At 38.3% G+C, this 22,890-nt stretch overlaps 1 protein-coding gene across 4 annotated transcripts in view; it reads left to right on the top strand.

Moving 5' to 3' along the window:
* Positions 1-22,890, top strand: part of LOC122082325 (protein EXPORTIN 1A-like) — a 52,709-nt gene that overhangs the window by 14,362 nt on the left and 15,457 nt on the right. For all 4 annotated transcript variants that reach the window (XR_006141280.1, XR_006141281.1, XM_042649812.1 and 1 more), the window contains exons 8-22: positions 414-482; positions 586-663; positions 866-928; positions 1,028-1,072; positions 1,264-1,371; positions 1,501-1,599; positions 2,155-2,355; positions 2,931-2,990; positions 6,217-6,327; positions 6,410-6,507; positions 6,605-6,713; positions 8,120-8,185; positions 8,566-8,664; positions 8,774-8,854; positions 9,806-9,895. Coding sequence is in view for 2 of the 4 variants with exons in the window: in XM_042649812.1 (XP_042505746.1) it covers positions 414-482; positions 586-663; positions 866-928; positions 1,028-1,072; positions 1,264-1,371; positions 1,501-1,599; positions 2,155-2,355; positions 2,931-2,990; positions 6,217-6,327; positions 6,410-6,507; positions 6,605-6,713; positions 8,120-8,185; positions 8,566-8,664; positions 8,774-8,854; positions 9,806-9,895 (1,377 nt within the window). In the remaining 2 variants the exon portion in view is untranslated. The remainder of the gene's footprint in view (positions 1-413; positions 483-585; positions 664-865; positions 929-1,027; positions 1,073-1,263; positions 1,372-1,500; positions 1,600-2,154; positions 2,356-2,930; positions 2,991-6,216; positions 6,328-6,409; positions 6,508-6,604; positions 6,714-8,119; positions 8,186-8,565; positions 8,665-8,773; positions 8,855-9,805; positions 9,896-22,890) is intronic.

The following is a 22,890-nucleotide window of genomic DNA, read 5'->3' as shown; positions in this document are numbered from 1 at the left end:
TTTCTTTTTGCATGTAATAAATGTTTGGAAGAAAGTTTTCTGTTCGGGAATGTGGCTCCTACGCCTGCACCCTTGTGTCTATCTCTCTCCTCCTCCCAGTTAAATGACGTCCCTACCCTCCATAGATTGAACCAAAAGGTAGTGTCCTGACCTCCAGGTCTCGGTCTCCAAGAAGCGAAGGCTAACCCATGGGAACTGGAATTGCTTTAATAAGATCGGATGGGGCTGGTTCACCATTAACGGGAACTGATTGGGACTCCTGCAGGTGTAGTGGCTGCTCCCGGACAGAGAACACTTCCCCTAACTGTTTATGTGTAAAAATGGACTTCTTCAATGGTCCATTTTTTCCACTTCATTCAAATTCCATCGCTAATCTTCTACTCTTTCCTTTTGGCCTTTTTTGCATATGACAGCTGGAAACACTTCTAAATTTCTTCCCGGTATCAGTATATCGGAATCTTACGCTCCAGTGTTTAACAGAGGTATGCAGTGTCACATTTTTCTTCACTTCATTATTTTTCTTACCATCTTTATTTGAACTTCAAAATACTAGATAGTGCAATCCTAACATCTTCATGTTTACAGGTTGCATCCCTTCAGTTTGGTGACTACTATACTTCACAATATGTTAAAATGTATAACATTTTCATGGTGCAGTTACAGGTATTATCATGCAATACTAACATTTCTAAATTCATTTAGATTTTCATCTAAAATTATTGAATATGCCATCTCTGATTTAATTGATTTATTTGTGAATTCAATGTGTTTTCCTCCCTCCACTTACAAATTGTGTCCAGTAATTCTTTTCTCTGCATTTGTATGCCCTTCATCAAATTCTGCACTGACATTTGATGTGCTGTAGAGCATTCTTCCACCGGGAACAAATATTCCTGATGCTTATGCCAATGGGTCTAGTGAGGAGCAGGTGAGCTGTTTACTTTTTTGTAATTTCTGTCGGCAGTTAATTTTATGATGTTTTTTCTATGTTACTAACAGGCTGTTTTGTTTGGAATGTTATTCTCAGGCGTTTATTCAGAACCTGGCATTATTTTTGACATCAGTATTTAAGGCAAGATTCTGTGTTTGGAACAGCGTTTAGCTTTATTTGCACAGGAAGCACCCTTCAATGAGGAGCTTACATGCGTCACATGTTATTTGTAACAAATGAACTTTTTATGATCTGCTCAGTCATTTATGCTGTTTAGCTGCTGAACAAAATGTAGTATGGGATACGTGCCAACTGCACCTTTTCTTTTGCAGTCCCACATTCGACTACTAGAAACAACTTCAGAAAATAGATCTGCACTTCTATTGGGTCTTGAATATCTGATTGGCATCTCATATGTTGATGACACTGAAGTTTTCAAGGTAATTACATTAACATATTTGTGCATTTTTAACTGCTTATCAGTGTTTGTAACTCAATTAATATTTATGTGCATTTGTTAACTGCTTGTCATAACTCAATGTTTACTCCTTTGAAATATGATTGTGCAGGTCTGCTTGGACTATTGGAACTCCTTCGTCCTAGAGCTGTTTGAGACCCACCATAATTTGGACAGTCCTGCAGCAGCTGCTAGCATGATGGGGCTTCAGGTATGCATAGTTTCAAATAAAGTGGGTTGATTAGAGGAACTGAGTATAACTTTATTGTTGTTGCCTAGAACTGTATCATTGTCTATCGTGATGATATTTGCATACTCAAAAAGCTCAGGAATGTTGTTAAATGTTAATGGCTTGTTAAGTTTTCATAATCTGAATATAGACCAAAAATAAGTCAGGCATTTGGGGATGTTTGGATTTGTCATATGGTTACTATATGTAGATATTATACTTTTTCTGCATCTTTGTGCTGATATGGAGAAAGTTTGAATTGTTTTTGTGATGCTTTATTCTTGTTGGGAAGCCTGCATTTTTACTGCTCAGGCATTGGGAGATCATTTCTTATATACAGGATGCTATTGATTTGGGATTTGTTGTCAGTTACATTCATTCTTCTATGGCTCATTTATGTATTAATTGTGTTCATCAGTTTTTTTGAAGGTTTAGTTTCTGTTTTTCTGTGGGGTTCTTTATTTTTTATTTTGGAGTATTGGTTTCTGAAAAATTTTGTGCTTAGTGTGTGTGCTTTTTTATTTACTGATTCTGCAGATGCCATTGCTTCCTGGTATGGTCGATGTTGGCTCACAATTTCTCCAACGGAGGCAACTGTATGCTGTTCCAATGTCAAAGTTAAGAATGTTGATGATCTGTCGTATGGCAAAACCTGAAGAAGTTTTGATTGTCGAAGATGAAAATGGGAATATTGTCCGTGAAACAATGAAAGACAATGATGTGCTTGTTCAATATAAGGTGTGGCTTTATTAGTCTCCAGATACTGAATTACATCCAGTCACAAGATATATATCTTTAAGGCATTGATGGTTATTGTATAAGGTTTGCGCTCGTGATTCACATATTTATATTGATAAAGTACTTTGTTATTATTATATACATATAAATTTGTGGATAATATGAAAAATTACTATTATTGCCAATTTTTGTTCTGTTGGTTACTTGTGCAATGTGAGAAGAGGTTGGATTAAATCTGGAAGTTTTCTTTTTTGGGGGCATGTGCGTGGGGATGAGATGTAGTGTAATCTTGTCTACTGAGTGGAAGAACCACATAGGTCCCTTTTGGTTAAGAGTGAAGTGATTGCAAAACTTTCTATTTTGTTCTTGTTCAATATTTACATCACTGCATTTCACTTCTAACCAAATGGGACATTAATGATCTTCTAAAACGATAGTTATATTCTCTATAATTATTTGTGGATCAATATCTTATTCTTTTTTTCTTTTTGGTAGAAGGATCAGTATCTTAACCATTTATTTTTCTGTACTATGCTTGTTTTTGTTGTCTCTGCTTGATCATTTCAATGTTACAGATCATGAGGGAAACACTGATCTATTTGTCACATCTTGATCATGAAGATACTGAACAGCAGGTATTAAATACAATACTTTTCTATTGTTAAATCTTCATTTGTTTTTGACCCGACTAACAGTAGTGGTATTGTGTCTCTTGCTGGATATCTCATCTTGTGCTTTGAATAAAATTCTAGTGCTGACTGATTGTGTATGGAACTCCACTGTGATGCTCGCTCAGAATGCTCCGAGTGCAACTTAGTAGTTTCTGGTGAAGGCCAATATGTAACCTTTGAAATCTCCCATGTGGATCATTAACTTGCTATGTTGCCCAGATTCATCACTCTCCCTCAAATCGCGTCCAGAAAAAAACGAGAAAGAGCTCTTTTATAGTTTTAACTTCGATTTTTTTTTTCTATAATAGGCCATGGTCCAATGATCAGCTCTAAAGAAATGAAATAAAAAGAAAAGAATTTCTACTATTTCCAAATTTATTTTTATTATGTAAAATGACCAATAGCATAACTAGAAGTATAGTGCAAAAGGTTCCTTCATGGCACTGCTCGGGCCAGCCTGCCCTGAAGTCCATGGGCTTCATGCCATGCTCAGGCCAGGCTCGCCTTGATGCCTCACACTCGGCCTCAAGCCTGCCGTTTGCCTGAATTGGCCCGGCCCTGTGTGCCTGCCAAGTTTTATTGACCAAGGTATTTTTGTGTTGAATATATTTATATGCATTTGTTAGGATTCTATTACTGTAAATTACACTTGGGTTAGTTGGCCCCTTCACAATGTTAACTAGTTGGTACAATGTTCAAAGTACAAAGATATTCATTTCCTAATTCTAAAAATCATAGTTCATAAATCCTTGAATATGTTTGGAATACACTAATATGTGATATGTCATATGTTAGCATATAGCTGTCAGGGTGGCAAGGTCAGCCTAGGCGGTGGCCAATATAAAGATATTTTGTAGATATGTCAACTTTATTGTAAAGGAGAAGTAATATGGGGGAATGCACCTTGCTCCTGTGTACAACAATAAATGAGTAAGTTGCACCACTAGGGTGGGATCAAGCTTTTTACTCATTTATCAAGCATTGAGAGAATGAGCAATGAACAAGACATATGAATAGAATTTTTTTTTTCTGTCCTGATGTCAAATTGATCAATCATCATCAAAAGCTATTTTATTTCTCTTGTGATGAATTGGAAAATTTGGGGTGATAGAAAAGGAATAGAAATTGTTTGGGAAAGCTTATGAAAGGTTGTTAAATGTTGATATTGATAAACCCTGGCTCTCCCAAAGAAATAACTAGAGGATCTGGACTAAGGGCATATATGCTGGAGTTGGAAGTATCTTTAAAAGTATTGGAAAGTAGGTCTGGTTCTTTAGAACAAGTCTACAGTGGCAGTTGTGCTTATGGGAGAAGGTGATTGAATCCCGTCTGAGAAGAGACTCGTATCTTGGAGATTCAGTTTGGCTTTATGCCAAGTTAAATCCACGATAGAAGCTATTTACCTACTTAGGAGGCTTATGGAAAGACATAGAGCCTACAAAAATGATCTCCATATGATCTTTATTGACCTAGAAAAAGCCTATGACAGAGTCCATAGAGATTTAATTTGACATGTTCTTGTGAAGAGAGGGGTGTCGAGTAAATATGCAAATTTAATTAAAGTTATGTATGAGGGCGTGGTGACTAGTGTGAGATTAGTGCGAGGTCAAGGCAATGAATTCCCAATTTTGTCTGGGTTACATTAGGGATCAGCCTTAAACCCTTACCTATTTGCGATTATCATGGATGATTTAACCATGAGCATTCAAGGTGAGGTCCCATAGTTTATGCTCTTCTTGATGATATAGTTTTGGTGGATGAGACAAAACCGTGATTAACTCTAAGTTAGAGCTATGGAGATCACCTTGGAAACAAAAGGATTTAAGATTAGTAGAATGAAGACGGAGTATATGATGTTTAATTTTAGTCACAAAGTGACTATTTTAGATATCTGTGGTCAGCCATAAATAAAGAAGGTGACATATATGATTATGTTTCACAGAGAATTGAAGTGGGATGGATGAAGTGGAGAGGTGTGACTGGAGTGTTGTGTGACCGACATATTCCTTTAAAGCTCAGAGGAAAATTCTATAGGATTGTTGTTGGACTGAGTTGATGTATGTGGCGGAATGTTTGGCAGTTAAGAAGTTATGTGTAGTAGAGAGGAGGATGTGCGAAAAAATTAGGAGGGTTTAAGTAAGGAATGAGCGTATTAGAGCTGATCTGGGAGTTGCCCCAATGCTTCGAGAGTCATTTTAGGTGGTATGACAATGTTCAACGGAGGCTTGGGGATGCCCTAGTAAGGTGGAGTGATCTGATTCCGATTGAAGGAGCTAAAAGAGTTAGTAGCAGGCCTAACATGACCATAGGAGAAGTAGTGATGAATGACATGCATAGTCTAGGTCTTGTTCCAGTATGACCTCAAATAAAGCCGATTGGATGGAAATGATCCACGTAGCTGACCCCATTTAGCTGAGATTTTCTTAACTTTTTGGGCTGTGCTTTTTTCCTCTTACTTTCATTTCTCCTATTTTGACCTCTGATTTCCTTATTTTGTTTTGCACGGTCCATGTAGCCGACCCCATTGAGTTTGGATAAGGCTGATTTTTTTGTTGTTGTTAATTTTACCTTCTTTGTTTTCTTCTTTTGTTTCTGCCTTTTTCTTCATTTTGCATATTGGTCAGAAAACAAAGCATTGTAACGGGAAAGATCAGTCTAGGACTAGAAAGCACGTTTGCAGCTGGAAATTAGATTCTTTTTCTTTGAAATCAATCAACTTGCCTTCCTAGAGGTCATGATAAATTTATGTCCTTGTTTTGATGTATGGGCATGTGGACTGTTGGAGAGGTTGGGTTCTTTAAGTTCCTTTGAATGCGCGATTTGTATATGAGATTAATCTTATGACATTAAGCTTTCATGTCTACATATAATATCTTTATCCTGCAAGATAAGGGGATTGTGTCTGTAAATTTTATAAAGTTGCTTTGGGTCTTAGATCCATATCATTCTTTACTACATGCATTTATAGAATTGGAAGCTTAATGCCACCTTCTCCCTTCTATAAATTGTCTGAAATTGCTTTCATCTGCCTCAATATTCAAATTTAAATTATTGTGGGATTTTTTAATTAAGTGGCTTCTGTAGACCCTTGATACATTTTAGTTTATTTGGTGCATACTTCATGGTATTTGTGGGAAAGGACTACGTAGCATCACTAGAAGTGCTGAATTTTCCTTTTTGGGAATCTTAGATGTTGAAAAAGTTAAGCAAGCAACTGAATGGTGAGGATTGGTCATGGAACAACTTAAACACATTATGCTGGGCAATAGGATCTATATCTGGGTCAATGGTGGAGGAGCAGGTATGCTTCTTAATTGGTTCAATGTGAAGTCTTGGAAAGGGAAAAATTTGTCTGTCATACTCTTGTCTTTGTGTTTTGGCAGGAGAATAGATTTCTGGTAATGGTCATTCGGGATCTCCTCAACTTATGTGAAATTACCAAGGGAAAAGATAATAAGGCTGTCATAGCAAGTAACATTATGTAAGATGTTTTGATAAATTCATGTCCTTTATATAATAATACTTACCTATTACTTTACTCAGTTCCCCCCTTCTTATGTATTTCCTTCAATTGGCAGGTATGTCGTTGGACAGTACCCGAAGTTCCTAAGGGCTCATTGGAAGTTCCTGAAAACTGTTGTGAATAAGTTGTTTGAGTTCATGCATGAAACACATCCAGGAGTTCAGGTATCTTTTGCCGCCCCTTATTTATTTATTTTCTAATCTTCATTCATTTCCATGTTCATATTTTCCTCACCAAGACCTAGATCAATCACTTGTTTTGATAGAACTGTGCATGATGGGCTTCATTTTGTTTGTTGTTGCTTAGTTGGTCCACTGTTAGTCATTCTTTTTCCTATTTCATCACAAGTTTGTGCAAGCGGACAAAACATTGTAAACTGGTTCTAAGCATTAGGTTTATAAAAAATGCTCACTTGATAAATAAACTAAGAAACAGTCTCATATTCATGCAGTATGAATATCCCCATACTCATTTGGGGTTTTTTTTTTCATGAGTTTCTGATAGAAATGATTTAAAAAGCTTGTCCTTTTGGAGAGAAATATTTAGTTGAGCTAACTGTTGTAATTTATCCCAAACTTGTGTCATCACAGACTTTCTTTAATCCTGGTTCATGTCACTATCACTAGTTATGCAAGGTTTTAGATATGGTTGAAACTGAAATATTTCAGGTTTCGACCGATATTTGACTGAAACCTTGCATGTTTCGTCTGGCCATTTCAGTGGTCAAATGACCATATTTTGGCCCAAAACTTCACTGGAACCCTAATTAAGTATTTCTATATTGTAGCCTTAAGATTGAAAAAAGAAAAATCAATAATACGCCCTAAAATATGGTAGTTTGGTTTTGTACCTAGGTTTGTAGTGTACGTTGTACCCTGCTCTATAATTTCTCAAATATAACCTATTCTGCACATAATTTAGTGGTAGAACACACAAAATTCAATAAAAAATGTGTTAGTAATGAAGAAAAACCATTTATCGTTTCTATAAACACGTTTGATTAGTCCTCAATACTTTGTTCACAATATATATATATATATATATAAAGCAGGTGATTTGGCCAAAAATACCAAATTTTTTTTTTTTTTTTTTTTTTGTTTTTGGTGATTTTTTCTCCTATAACCGGAGACACCACTTGAAACTCAAGATGTGGGTCAAGTTTGATTGAAACAATGCCTTTTTGTATGCACTGTTTTGTACTGAAACCGAGTCAAAATTGAAATTTTAGCCGAAATGCCAAATTTCGGTCAAAACCCTGCATCAACTACTCAGTTGCACCCAGTTTGTTTTAACCTTTTTCGAAACCAAAATATTTCGCAAAATCTCAGTGGTTTCGACTGAAATTTTGTACTGCAAGTCATGACCATTTGCTGATCAACTTCATGGTGAATTGTCAATCTTCATCTATTTCATTCTTCTGTTTCATTCATTCATGGTTTTCTATCTTATTTTGATGTCAAGTTCCCCCAGCTCCCTCGCATGCATGCATGTGCTACATTTTATAACGACGGGTATGTAGCTGTGTTATTCATGGTCACATTTTGTTCACTGACTCTTATTTCCCTTTCAGGATATGGCCTGTGATACATTCTTAAAGATTGTTCAAAAGTGCAAGCGTAAATTTGTTATTGTACAGGTAAATTTTGTCCCATTTATATCCCAGGTTACTCTGGTAAATTGAGAAATAGTGGTGATTGCACCTTTTTTGTCTTGTTTTGTTTCTGGTGAGAGGGTGTCTGAAGTATCATAAAGAATTTTGATGCTTTGTCTGTAAAAATAATAATTCCGAAGAATTTGGGTGTGAATAATTCTATTTATTGCAAATTTGTCCTGTGTGTCCTTGAACGACCATCTTATTATAATAACCATCTTCTGTGTCGAATCAGTAGTACCAGTAGGATTCATATCTAATAGTTAGTTGTCCATTATTGCTTATGTTTTAAGGATGTTAATTTTTCCTTGATATGGAGTTATTTATGTTATGTGGACTAATTGTTGACCGCCTTTGATATGCAGGTTGGGGAAAACGAGCCATTTGTTTCTGAACTGTTGACAGGCCTTCCGGCCACTGTTGCAGATCTTGAGCCCCACCAGATTCATACATTTTATGAATCTGTATGTTAATAACATTATTTTTTGCTCCAAATAGCTAGGATTAATTTTTTTTATACTTAAGTTTTGATGGTGTGGTTGTTGTATAATAACTTGCTGCTTGTCTTTTCAGGTTGGTAATATGATTCAAGCTGAATCTGATCCCCAAAAGAGGGATGAGTATTTGCAAAGGTTGATGGAACTTCCAAATCAGGTATATGTTTTACCTTTGTGGTCCTCTTTTTTTTTTTTCTTTTTTATGAATAACCACATCATTGGAGAAGAAAATCAGAGCTACAAAGCCATAATATAGAAGAAACCAGATATGTTTTGAGTCAGAGGAGTGGATACTGAAGGAAAAATGAGTTCTGAAAGAGACAGAAGATAACAACTTTACCCCCTGATGTCTGCCTTGCCTTTTACAACAACCTTACTTTCGCAAGACCACCAAGATGATCTCAAAGAACAGAAAATCATATCCAAAAAAGTGTGACTCATCAAATACACAGGTGTATTTTCAAATGCTAAAACAATTTTGAGCCCTAAACTTACGTCACAAACTTCCGATCTCCTTTTTTGTTCTCCCTGATAGATAACAAAGAAAAATTCATTGCAGCAACAAATAGGCAATAGAAGGCATATAGTAAGCACCAACAACAAATGGCCAACTCCTAAGAAACGACAGTGGAGATTACTGAGCAAGGGTAGTTGCCTACATATGAAGATTTTCTGGCAACGCTACCCACTCCTGGCAGGCTCATCAGCCAGAAAAATTTGCTGATCTCCTTCCACCGAAATGTTAACACCCTCTAACACTCTTCTGTTGCCCAATGTAGCTCTTCCCACTAGATTGATAATAGTTTGGTTGCTGTCACTTTCGACCATGTCCAAATTTACACCATCGAGGGTCCCATGAACGATGATTTCTTGTTGTGAACCCAAGGCTTACTTCCGTGTACGGTGTCAAATTTAACTTGTCTAGGCCGATTTTTTGAAAGATGTCTACCCTTTTGTACTGACCAGGTTAAGATCTCTTGGAAGTTCTGATACTTTCATGTTGTTTCTGTTTTATTTGTCTTGCTGCTTATGCATTGCAATTCATTTTTTTACTTTTTGCATTAGCCAGTGCTTATTTTTAACTGACTCAGAAAATATTTTCGTGCAGAAATGGGCAGAAATTATTGGGCAAGCACGTCAGAGTGTAGATTTTCTGAAGGATCAAGATGTGATTAGGACTGTACTTAACATATTGCAGGTATTATTGTATAGCATGCCACTTATTCTTTTTTGCTGAACTTCTAAATCTATTATGCAAAGCTTTTTTCTTTTGGTGGGGTTGGTGGTGGTGGCGGTGGTGGTGGTGGTGGTGGTGCTTGTAGAAATTATACAATTAGTATGGATCCGTTAGTAATGCAGTATGAGAACATGAAAATTGGAAAGTATTTTTATATAATATAGATGTTTCATTTGGAGGAGGTTATTATATTACCAAGTTAAAATGCACTAAGTTTAGCCAGATGTCATTGTGGTGATTCCAGAATTGCTTGCAAGCTGGACAAATTTTTGGTTATGAAGCCTTGCTCACCTCCTTCCCCTCCACCCATGCCTCATTTGATGTCCTTGGTATTTCAGACCATAGCCTCATCACTATCCTTATCCAGCCTTATCTCCTTTGGCCCTAAACCGTTTGATGTGGATGGATCGAGCCACCCAAAGAACCAGCCCAGATCTGGCCTATTCTGGGCCAGCTTTGCAGCCAAATTCCAGCCTTCTTGGGGCCGTCTAACCAATCCTTATGCAGCCCCAGCTGGAGCCTCTAGAAACTTCCATATTTGGCACCATCGATCTAGCTGTCCAGCACGTCCAAGTTTCCTTTCTTGTTTCATTCTTGGATCCCTCCACAGCTGGGGCAGCCCTTGGCAGCTGGAGCCTCTAGAAACTTCCCTATTTGGCACCGGTCGATCTAGCTGTCCAGCACGTCCAAGTTTCCTTTCTTGTTTCATTCTTGGATCCCTTCACAGAAACGTTCTTTCCCATTGAGCAACAGCTTCTCAGCCTAGATTTAGACAATTGTTTGGTTCTTTTTTTTTGTCCTTCAGTCCAGCTCAGCAGCATCCCATCTTCCCATCGATTAGCATAAGTTGAACTCCAGTGTGTCTTCGAAAGATCTTCCAGAAGATCTGTACAGCTGTCCTTTATTGTTGAAAAGCAGTTTCAAGAGGAGAGCTCCAGCAGCCATCGAATTGGCCAAGATAGCCTAGGATTTAGTTTCTATTTTGGTTAGTCAAGTAGTTTCCATTTGTAACTTATGCTAGGTTCCTTTTATGTTCAGTTGTTAGTTCTATGTACCCTATAAAGAGGCACCCATTGATTGTAACCATTAGATAGGTTTAATTAATGAAATTGAGTATTCACTCATATCTGAAATAGCTGTTACTTTGAGGGGTGAGATGCCCATTCCCTGAATTCTTCTCACCCTTCTCAACCCCTCCATTGATTCTCTTTCTTTATTTATTTTCCTTTTTATTTGTTTTTTGTGAGAGAGTGATTGAGTGCCATTAGAAGCCTAATTGAAGCCCAGAATGCCAGTTATAAACAACGATCAAGAGCTGCCAAGCCTTACCAGATTGATCTCTAGGTGTCAGGGTTTTGAGGGTGGATCTACCAAGGCCAGACCGAGGTTATTAAGGCGGTGAGGCGACCGAGGTGCTGGAGGTCTTTCAGAGCGTTTTGGCGATAGGGCGGGCATAAGGCGTCGCCTTGTTGAATAAAGCGTTTTAGTGTTTTATTTTTTATGTAACCATTCTATTTGGCTCAAATGGCATATTAAAGTTATATAATACTGTTCATATTCTAAATAAAGATTAAAGGTCCATACTTCATACCAATCAAGATATTCTAAAAAAAAAAATAAAATAATAAAGTGAATAAACTAAGTTCATCTTCATCAATCATCAATCATTATCATAGAATATAATATAAATATATAATTATGAAATAAAATTATAAATATAAAGAAAAGATTACTTAAAATATACAAGTATTTATATAACCAACAGCCAAGAACATCAAACCAGAACCAAGGACATCAATATTGACATCAATACGCAATCAATATTGATAACCAGAAGCCAAGAAGCAAGAACATCAAACCAGAACCAAGGAGTTGCATATTCATCCAAAAAAAAAAAGAGAGAGCTGCAGGTTGCAGCTGTTAAAAAGAGAGCTGCAGAATAAGCCATCTATATCCAGCATTACCATCTCAGAAAGAATAAATCAGAATGCTACCAGCCACAAAAAGCAATGCTTGATAATCAAAACTCAAAAGAATAATACCCAGTCTACAATACACAATCAATTTTGATAACCAGCAGTCAAGCACATCAAACCAGAACCAAGGAGCTGCATATTCATCCAACAAAAAAAGAAAAAAAAAAAAAAAAAAAAGAGAGCTGCAGTTTGCAGCTCTAAATGGAAAAGAGAGTTGTAGGTTGAACTGTTGCAGTGAAGACGAAGAAGAAGAATGACTGGGAGAGGAAAATAAAGTAGAAAAAATAGAAAAACAGAGGAAAGGAAGCCAAAATAATAATAATAATAAAAAAACGAAAAGAAAGAAGAAGAAGTTAGAACCATACAAGGGAGAGGAAATTAGGAAAAGAAAAAAATACCTCGTACTGCAGTTCCACACTTCCAGCTGCAGTAAGAAAAGAGTAAAGAAGAAAAAAAGTAAAAGAAAAAAAAAGAGGGAAATAGAAGAGATTAAGAGAAAGAAGAAGAAAAAACAGCAGGTAGAACCGTAGAATGAAGGAGGAAGGACTGTTGCGCTGGCCCCAAAACCCTTGCTCAATTTATCAGTTAGTGACGTAATGTGATTTGATTTATGTATTTTTGGTTGAGGTTTTTTATTCAAATACCCTTGATCCCATGCTTGTCATGTGTAAACTTCCCCATATACCTGCCAATCAATAAATTTCATCTAAGGCGCATAAGGCGATGCCTTATAGCGCCTTAACCATTAAGGCGACTGCCTTATGTGCAGCCCCTAATGCGGTCCACTGCCTTAAGCTCCCAAAACCGCCTCAATGCCTAGGCGTCGCCTTACCAGCGCCTTGACGACGCTTTAATAACTATGGGCCAGACCTCCACCCTCTGAACCCCAATCAGCCACCTCTTTTGGGGGTTTATTCCTGGTCCTAGGAGGCCCACTCGTCCCAAGTTTAGTGTCCAACTGAGCTCCCTATCACCTGTTTCTGAAGATCATCCCTAGTTTCCTAATTGGGAGCTTCTTTTCAGATCTCCCGAACCTGAGATCAGGTTACAAAACCCTTTGGTGGGTTTGATTAGCACTTAACAGAAGTTGAGCTCCATCATAGCGTCCTACGGCCAATCGCAGGCTTCCTCCTATTCAGCCAGATTTTTCTGAGTTCCTAATTCTCTTTGGTGTCAGCCTTAATTCTCTCTGTGAGGATTGTCTACGGTTTCGAGATTAAACAAGATCTGATGCTTGGTTTGGAGTCATGTTATTGGGGTTGTTTGCCTTAGGGTGAACCAACCTTACATCATCGTCAAGTTCTCTAACATGTGGTTCTCCCACCCTGACTTTCTCTCTATAGTCTGTGAGACCCTCCCTTTTCCCCACCTCTCATTGCCTTCTCTAGAAAGCTTCGGAATGTCAAACATGCTCTTAAAGAATGGAATTCCTCTTCTTTTGGGAACATTTCCTCCCTTGTTGCTGTTTGTCATGCAAAGCTTATTGTTAACCAGCCTCATCTCAAACCTGACATTCACAATTTCTTTGTGGCTACTAAGGAGAAATCCGATTCTTCCGAGCTTCTTTCTTTGCTGGCCCAATAGGAGAGCTCCCTCCGTAAAAAATCTGTAAAGTGGTTGAACCTAGGATACTCCAACACTGCCTATTTTCACAGGTCCTTGAATGCTAGAACTAATTGTATCTCAATCTTCCAAGCTCCTTGTCGGTGATGGTTCCTTTCATCTCCTTAGTTGAGGAAATGAAAATTGAATTAGTTAATTTCTTCTTCAACATCTTAAAGCCCCCCCTCGGTTATCCCTGCTAATTTCTTTAAAGAATCCATTCATTCGTCCAGTTTGATTCCCTCCATTCTATCCCCTCAAAGGAGGAAATCCTCTATGCTTTCCTCCCTCACAAGGCTAATTGAGCCCCCCGGCCCAGATGGCTTTAGTATGGGCTTCTTTTCCTGATGTTGTGGTCAAACCGGACCTTGTCAAGGCCATCCGCAATTTCTTCAACCAGTCATGTTTGAGGTATCGACCAATACTTTCTTTGCCTCATCCCCAAGAAAAAGGTGCCTCTTTAACTGACTTTCACCTGATCTCCCTTTGTAACCTTCTGTACAAATTCAGTCCTTGCTAATCGTCTCAAATTGGTGGTTGATTCCCTTGTTAGTGACAATCAACTAGCTTTAGTTCTCGGTAGAAGTATTTCTGACAACATTAATGAGCTTGTTAGAGGCTTTGATAGAAATCTCACCCCTAGCTGCTCTCATGAAGATATACACAAAGTGTTTGATTCTTTGTCTTGAGATTTCATTATTGGTGTTTTGCATAAAATGTGCTTCCCTCTTGCATTCGTCAATTCGATTCACCATTGCATTTTCTCTCCTCGTTTCTCAATTCTCATCAATGGTAGCTCTGTTGGCTTCTTTGCCTCCTTTGTTGGTATTTATCAGTTCTGTCCCCTCTCCCCATATATCTTCACTTTGGCCTTCGAAGTTATATCCAGAAGCCTCTAGTTTAGCATGGATCTACGCCCATCTCTCCCATGCCCAATTGCAAGGCCCTCAAGATCTCCCATCTAGCCTTTGTTGACGATCTCATGATCTTCTCTAAAGCTGATATCCCTTCGGTTCTCTCTAATGTGTCCTGCTTGCTTCATGTTGAAAGTATATTAGGACTCTGTATAAACCACACCAAATCTCTCTTGTTCCTTGCTACTGGGGTTTCTCATGATGATAAGTCTTGTTTAAAAGAGAAGTCTGAGTTCTCTTTGGGAAAGTTTTCTAGTCAAGTATTTAGGTTCACCTTTGATCTCCTTCAGGTTGACTACTCACCATTGCTCCCTAATTCTGGATCTCTTGTGTAAGAGCCCTAGCTTTGGAAGGGCAACCTAGTTTCCTATGCCGACCGTCTTGATTTGATTAGATATGTGCTTCAGTCCTCTTGCATTTACTGGTTCAGCATTTTTGGTCTTTTGTAGTCCATCATTTTGAAGTTGGAGTCTCTCGTGCGTGCTTTTCTTTGGAAGGGATGTGAATCTCCCATATTCTTTTGCCCGATCAGTCGGTCATTTGTCTGCCTCCCTCTTGATGAAGGGGGGGTGCTTGGCTTGAGAAGAACAAAAGATGTCAATTATGCTATTATTCTTAAGCTTATTTGGAACCTTGCGGCTAGAAGGTAGAGCACTTGGGTGCATTTGGGTTGATTGGGCCTACTCCCACCTCCTCCACAACGACTCCATTTGGACCGTTTCTTCTCACTCTGATGCATCTTGGGTCTGGATAAAGATTCTGAAGCTCAAGCCTGTTGTGTTAGGGGCTATTATTTCCCAGATTGATGATGGTTCCTCCACGAGGTTCTGGTTGGACCATTAGCATCTGCTCTTGAGTCTTTCATTCAATTGAAGATAGACCTATCAATAGGTCCAGTTATATTAGGTTTGATTTGGTTCCGGACATCATTCAGTTTGATGAGTCATCCCCCTCCCCCTTCGTCCTGGCTGTTATTCAGGATGCTCTCCTGAGTATCTACAGAAGGCCCTACCATTGTTGATATTGTTTTGTTGTTTGCTTCTTTATTGGGCCTGTTCAGTTCTAAGCCAGCTTAGGATCTTATTAGGGCTTGGGGTTCCACTAAACTGTGGAGTAGTGTAGGTTGGTTCAAGAGGCACATCCCCACGTCGCCGCTTCACTGTTTGGAGAGTTATAGCTCGCTGTTTCCCAGCACAATTCTTCCTCATTGAGCATCAGATTTCTGTCTCTCCTAGTTGCTGCCTCTGTTTGAATGCTTTTGAAGATGTGGATCACCTCTTCTTTGATTACCCGTTCTCTTCCTTGGTTTGGAAAGACATTCTTTCCAAGTGTTGGCTTGGTAGAAAAAGAATCTTGGCTTTTGATAGAAAATGGATTTGGGTGGATATGTCCTTTGCAGGTAAATCTTGTGATGCAGTGGGTAAATTGGCTTTTGGTGCCGCTATCTATAATATTGGGTTGGATTGCAACCTTTGTAGATGGACTCTCAAGTCCAAATTTTTTTTAGTAGAATTGGGACTCCTTCCTCTTTTTTATTAAAAAACCAAGATAGACGTTGCCCCCTCTCGGTGTGCAGGCACCCCTAGAATAGGCTTATTATTGATTCCTTGGGTCTTTCCTCTTCTATTTTAGAGGCCAATATTGCCTCCCCTCTTTTGTGAAGGCATGGCTTCGTAAGTTCTATTATTTTTTGTTTTTCTCTTGTTTTGGTAATGAATTCTCTATTCAACCACCCCCCCCCCACACAAGAAAAAACCTGATACTACACCGGGGAAAGTTAAACATTATGGCAATAGGTGCCCATTGATGCCTGTTCTACTGTTTTGAATTAGGGAATTGAATATCTTAGGTTGATTATTCCTAAAAGAAGGGCAAAAGGAAAAATGTTAAAAGTATTAGAGCAATACACGTAATGCCCCGGCCCCATTAACCTTACATAATATTGTTCACCTTGGGCCCATGGGCCTTAAGGTTCTAAAACGCGTTGTGCCATGTTGAGGAGGCTAGAGGTTATTAACTAGTCCAGTAATCTCTTTGTAGGCCATGTGGGACTAAAGTTTGCACACCCTCACCGATCTCCCTAACCCCCTGGTACTTGCCGTATTCTTGGTGGGGACACCTCACCGATCTCCCAGGCAGATTTGGTACTTGCCTTATTCTTGGGTATCACAATACAAATTAGTGTACATGATCTAGCCCATGAAATATTCTAGGGCTGAAATTTATTTACATTAGGCCCCATGTGTACAACTTGCCAAGCAGCAAATCAACCCTACTTCCTTTGCTAGTGCTCAAATTTTCCTTTTGTTGATGTCAATTAACTCTTTGGTAGGATGACACTACAGTTAGATTAAAAATTCTCTGAATAAATCCTTAACAGTTGGGGTCATCTTTCTCGAAAGGGCATGGTGGAATCAAGACATCCCTCAGGAAGTTTCAGATTCCAACCCACAGGCAGATATGTAGGGCTCAAAACCAGCAGGTTAAACATCCAAAGTAATCCCCAACTTAGGTTTCAGATTAACCCCAAAATCAGGTTGCATGTAGGTAACTAGTAGAACTTCAGTCCTTCAATGTAGGATGAAGATCCAATGGATGGATTCCAAGTTATTAGTAAAGGACTGCAATAGAAACTAAACTCGGAATTTAGAAACAGCAGTATAACTTCAAATTCCTGCAACAAAACATCTTATCGTATAAGTTCATACCATATTCTCTACACATCAGGCATCATATTTGACGATCAATCTATTTCAATCGTTAGATTTTTTGAACAGCAGTCCTGTAAAGAGCAACTTAACATCAGTCAGTAACTAACTGAAAATAAAAAATCCGCTTGTCATATCAGTATCATATTACAGTTGAAGTAAGGCTATGAAAGATGAACAACACCCCCGAAACTCTTCAAGAACCGATGGTCAGAAGAGGGTATAACAGAACCTTAATGTTGCTGATCATTGGAGCAGAGATAGTAACCTTCAATGTCTAAATCTAGGAACTGTGGTACTCCTCAAGTAATGGACCTGATCAGAACCAACTCATGGTGGATTGCTCCCCTTGGACTAAGAATTAAGAACATTTCACTCAAACCTGGTCCCAATCTGAATACCAGAACCTGTTAAACTGCAACTCATGAAAGGAATATGAATATTTCACATCAGTACAACCACAAGCCTTTATTTTGAGTAGAAATCTCAGATGTACGGCTAATGTGAGATTGGTTCACAAGTGATCCAATCCCAGGTAGGATTTTTAGTAAATTCAATAAAAATCAGATAGTATGAACAAAACAGAAATAAGATAATGAAGGGAAGAATGGGGTAGGGTAATAGGTTGGGTCGAGCATCTCACCCTTCCCTAGGGCATCTCTCCCAAGCTGCCTCTCACAACACTACATCTCACAGTTTTCCAGTACAAAGCTTTTTTTTTTTCATTCAATTAAATTCGTTCATAATGTTGTAGCCCCTTACAAACTTATATAGAAGATTCAGATCTGACTCAAATACTAAAATGGAAAGGCCTAACCCAATTCTTAACTAATTGGGAAACCTAAATTGACTAGGAAATTGAAATAACAAAGGAAATAGACTCAAAATATGACTCTAAGTAAACTAATGAATTAACTCACGTTTTCCTACTTTCTACCCATATTTTAGGCCCATTAAAGTGGTCCATTACAAAGAAAACCCATGGAATCAAAGGCCCAACACATACATAACCCAACCCAAGGCTTATTTGCAATAAAATAAGCCCATTAAATGGCTTATCTGCATCAATTTGCCCTCTCTTAGAAAAATTCGTCATCGCATGGTGCAATTCCCTCATCAAGCTGTAGAAAAATTCAAGATACTTTAATGGGATGGCGAACCGCATATCCTCAACTTCAACATCTTCATAAATGTCCATAGGATCGTCTTTTAGCTCATCTTCTACTTGTTCTTCCTCGAACTTAAGCTCTTCAAGTCCTTTGTCCTTATCGTTCACAGTCTCCTTAATGGTTTTTTCAACTATTACTTCAAGCTCCAACCTTTAGGATCTTCTTTTTGGCTTTTCATAATTTCCATAGTTGTTGTAGCATTAATCTCTTGAGGCTCGATCTTAATGTCCACCATACTTACTACTTTGCTTTCGATATCTTCCACATGAGACTCGTTGATAGGGGCATCAATGACTAGTTATTTCTTGACAATAGGAATTGTTGGAATTTTTTCAACACTAACCTCAACTTTTGACTCTAGTTCATTGGTTGGAGGTGTCTACTCTTGTTGCTCCTTTACAATTTGTTGCAACATAGTGGCCACATGGTCAAACAATTCTTTCGTGCTCTTGTCACCTGTGGGTGGCTTTTGGGGTGTATTTGGAGGGAACTTTGGTGGAGCGAAGTTCATACTTCTTTCATGCTTAAATAGGTACATGCCTTCCAACTTATATTCCATATCATCCCAAGTTCTAGGCTCACGACCTTGAGCTTGAAGTTGCCTTTCATAGATTTTCCATTGTATTCGAACATAATCACTCATTTGGGAACAAAAGTATTGAAATCGTTGTGCCTCTGTCAGGTTGTAGGAATCAAAGTAGACGTACAATTCTTTTACCTATTCAAAGAAGATGTATGGAGAAAGTTCCTCACGAAATTCACGTGGCTCCGTCTTTGGTTTGGTAGGCTCTGATACGAAATAATATAAGATTGGTTCACAAGTGATCCAATCCCAGGTAGGTTCTTTAGTAAATTCAATAAAAATCAGATAGGATGAACAAAACAGAAATAAGAGAATGAAGGAAGAATGGGGTAGGGAATAGGTTGGGTCGAGCATCTCACCCAAGCTGTCTCTCACAGCACTGCATCTCACAGTTTTCCAACACAGTTTTTTTTTTCATTCAATGAAATTCGTTTATAATGTTGCAATCCCTTACAAACTTATATAGAAGACTCAAATCTGACTCAAACACTAAAAAAGAAAGGCCTAATTCAATCCTTAACTAATTGGGAAATATAAACTCACTAGGAAACTGAAATAACAAAGGAAATAGACTCAAAACATGACTTTAACTAAACTAATGAATTAAATCCCGTTTTTCTACTTTCTACGCATATTTTAGTTTCATTAAAGTGGCCCATTACAAAAAAAAAAAAAAAAATCCATCGGATCAAAGGCCCAATACGTACATAACCAAACCCAAGGCTTATTTGCAATAAAATAAGTACATTAAATGTCTTATTTGCATCAACAACAACATATAATTAACACTTTAGATTCTCGATCGTCTTCCAATACAACAATAAACCAATTCAAGAAAATACCATAATAAGGGTTGCTCAGAAGTATTCTGAACCCAAAAATATGATTAGGCAAGAAGAAGAAACCCCAAGGGGGTAGTTGAGTTGGCAAGGGGCCTTCGCCTCAAGAAGCGTGTGGTTCTGAGTTCGACTCCTCTTACCTTCTTGGGCCACTCACACAAGTTTGTTTAGTGCTCTTCATTGCTTTCAGTGAAAGTTGAATGGTTCTCATTTAACCCCAGTATGACTCGGTCCATGTAGTAGTGGGGCCAGTATGGGCCGGCGGGACTAGTCAGGCCGAAGGCTTGGAGGAGGAAATAGAAGGGAAGAAGAAAGTTATGTCCAAGGCCTCTCAACTACGGTCGTGGTCAGTCTCTAATCAGCCAAGCTAGGGTCTCTCACCCCCACCATTGTCTCTAATAGCGAACCAAGCATCGAGCTCGTCTTTTTCTTCAATCTTAAAATCGTGGGGTGTTGTATGACAACACTTCTTTTATTAATGTTTGCAATACAACAGGCAAATATGCCTTGTGTGGAGAATGGACAACAACAACAAAAACAACTAAGCTGTATCCTAACTAATTGGGCTCAGTTACATGGATCCATGCCCTCCAATCGGCTGTATTCGAGGCCATACTTGATACAAGGCCTAAGCTATGTATGTCTTTTCTCACCACTTCTAGGATTATTTTGGGTTTGCCCTTGTTTCTTTTAAATAGTTCGTTCAATTCGAATCAAATCACTCCTCTGTATTGGAGCACTCAAAGGCCTCCATTGAACATGGTCATTCCACCTCAAACAACTTTCTCATAGCTTATTATGTATCGAAAGCTTGAAGCTACTCTCAAATAAGCTCTAATATAATCATTCCTTAATCCTTCATTTTTTTGTCAAACATCAATCTCAACATCCTCATCTTTGCTACACTAACTTTATCTACATAATGCTTTTTAACTGCCCAACATTTTGCACCACAACATCATAGCCGGTCGTATGACTGTCCTATAAAATTTTCTTTCAAATATTGAAGGAATACTCTAATGACACAACTCTCCAAATGCATATCTCCACTTCATCCATCCTATTTTAATTCTCTGTGAAACATCGTGCTCTATATCACCTTTATTCATGATTGAGCCCAGATACCTAAAATAATCATTTTGCAGAATCTCCCTTATGATGGTCGTGGCAAAACCCACACATTGGGTCAATATGCATCCACTTATGCAGAATGTCTTTGGTGGGATTCTTTCATAGGAAATTCTTTGGAGAAAGATCTTAAACTTGGGGTGGATACTGATTTTCCAAATATAGTGCCACCACTGTGAGCAAGGAGATGTGCAAGAGACCTGTTTGAGCGTTCATTAACTTAGTGAGTTTGTTTTGAGAAATTTAGTAGGTATTTTAGTTGTGAAAGAACCCTCCTTAGAAAGATGGCACCACCATCGATCTGGTTCAGGGATATGGGGATCTGGAGAATAAAGTTAGTTAAAGACAAAGGCAACAAGGAGTTTAACAGACCAATATTCCACTGATTACCTATAATAAAATCACAAAGCTTGATAAGCATTGGGGGGAGGGGGGGTTAGTAGTACTAGAGATATTATCCAATATAGAATTCTGAAGATTGTGAACCCAAGGATCGACCCAAAAATAGGATTTATTTCCATTACCTATTTTTAAAGAAACCATATTTCTCAAGATATGAAGAATGCTTACAGTACTATTCCAGCACAACGATCCACGCATCTTCAAAATTCCTTGTTTTTTTTTTTAGATCAAAAACTGATCTGTTGTGAAAATATTTGGATCCGAGAATCTGAACCCATAAGCTCTGTTCATTCGTAAGCAATCTCCATCCTAGTTTGAGAAGAAGAGCTTTGTTTTGAGTATCAGAATCACGAATCCCAAGGCCACCCAAATGTTTAGGCATGCAGTTTTTGTGCTACCCTATGAGATGAAGTTTATTTGATCTGTCATTATCATCATTCCAGAAACGAAGAGAAATGGAATCTAATTTCCTGCAAATCACCTAGGGAAAAGGCAAAGTATGACATTAGGTAAGAAGAGATGGAGGAAATGCAATCAGAAACCCATTTAGTTACACAAATTGCAATCTTGAGATGAGAAACAAAACTGATTAGGTAGGCTAGGCTGAAACGAAGCAAAACACTAGCATACCTACAGAAACAGGAATGCAGTGAACCTAAAATCTGAGAAATATGACAGAAACTTGAAGTGAATAGAACTTGCAATGTATAAACTCGATGAGGCTGAAATGTGTGTGAGAGAGAGAGAGAGGTCCTAAGGGGGTGGCTATGGTAAAAATATCAATGCAAAGTGATGGTTAGGTAAGGAGATATGGTCGTGGACAGAAAATAGAAACTATTAGAAACCCGAAAATAGTAAGTAAGGAGAACTTGAATAATTGTCAATCGATTAGTGCGATGGAGCTCAAGTTTAGATTGAATGGAGTAGAAGGGGAAGGGAATATGATAACATGGTTAAATATCATCCCAAGAGACATTGTCAAATGTCATCCCAGCTGATGGTTAGATTCTCAGAAATCAATGACTGATGTTCAGACTCATTTGCTTTCAAATAAACCCTATTGCAGACGTTAAATTGCAGTTAAAAAAATATTAGAATATCAAGAGAACTTAGAGAACAATAAATGATAGGATTATGTAAGCACACAAAGGTTGGATATCACCTAATGAAAGGCCACGATAGTGAGAAAAATGCTGGAAAACCTGTTGAACAGTGAGGAGAGAAAGTGAAAAGAAAAGGAAAAGGAGGGAAGAAGTGGATATGACGATAGTGATTTCCACCCGGAAATCACCTATGGCCTGCGGGAAAGGCTTCAACAGCAGTCCCAAACAAAGGATCCACCTCTTGCTTCACCACAAGGTCTGTGACTGATTCAGCACAGTACATACAAATCACATAGAGCTGGTTTGTCAAAACATTCAAATTGTGGACCAGTCTGCCCCTTGCTCTGTATTTATAATGATCAGTAGGCTGATTACAAGAATAGAAACCCCTTATGCGTGGGAACTACTTGACTGCCAAGCAGTCCAGAAAAAAAGAATCTTTCTAGAAAGGACCCTTGGCTATTACAATGAAATAGAAAGCAAATAAAATTGATACTTTACTTGGCTTAACTTGTTCACTAAGGGGGTGTGT

This window comes from Macadamia integrifolia, chromosome 6, assembly GCF_013358625.1.
Source record: "Macadamia integrifolia cultivar HAES 741 chromosome 6, SCU_Mint_v3, whole genome shotgun sequence".
NCBI classification, from domain to species: Eukaryota; Viridiplantae; Streptophyta; class Magnoliopsida; order Proteales; family Proteaceae; genus Macadamia; species Macadamia integrifolia.
This window is presented reverse-complemented; position numbering and strand designations above follow the sequence as displayed.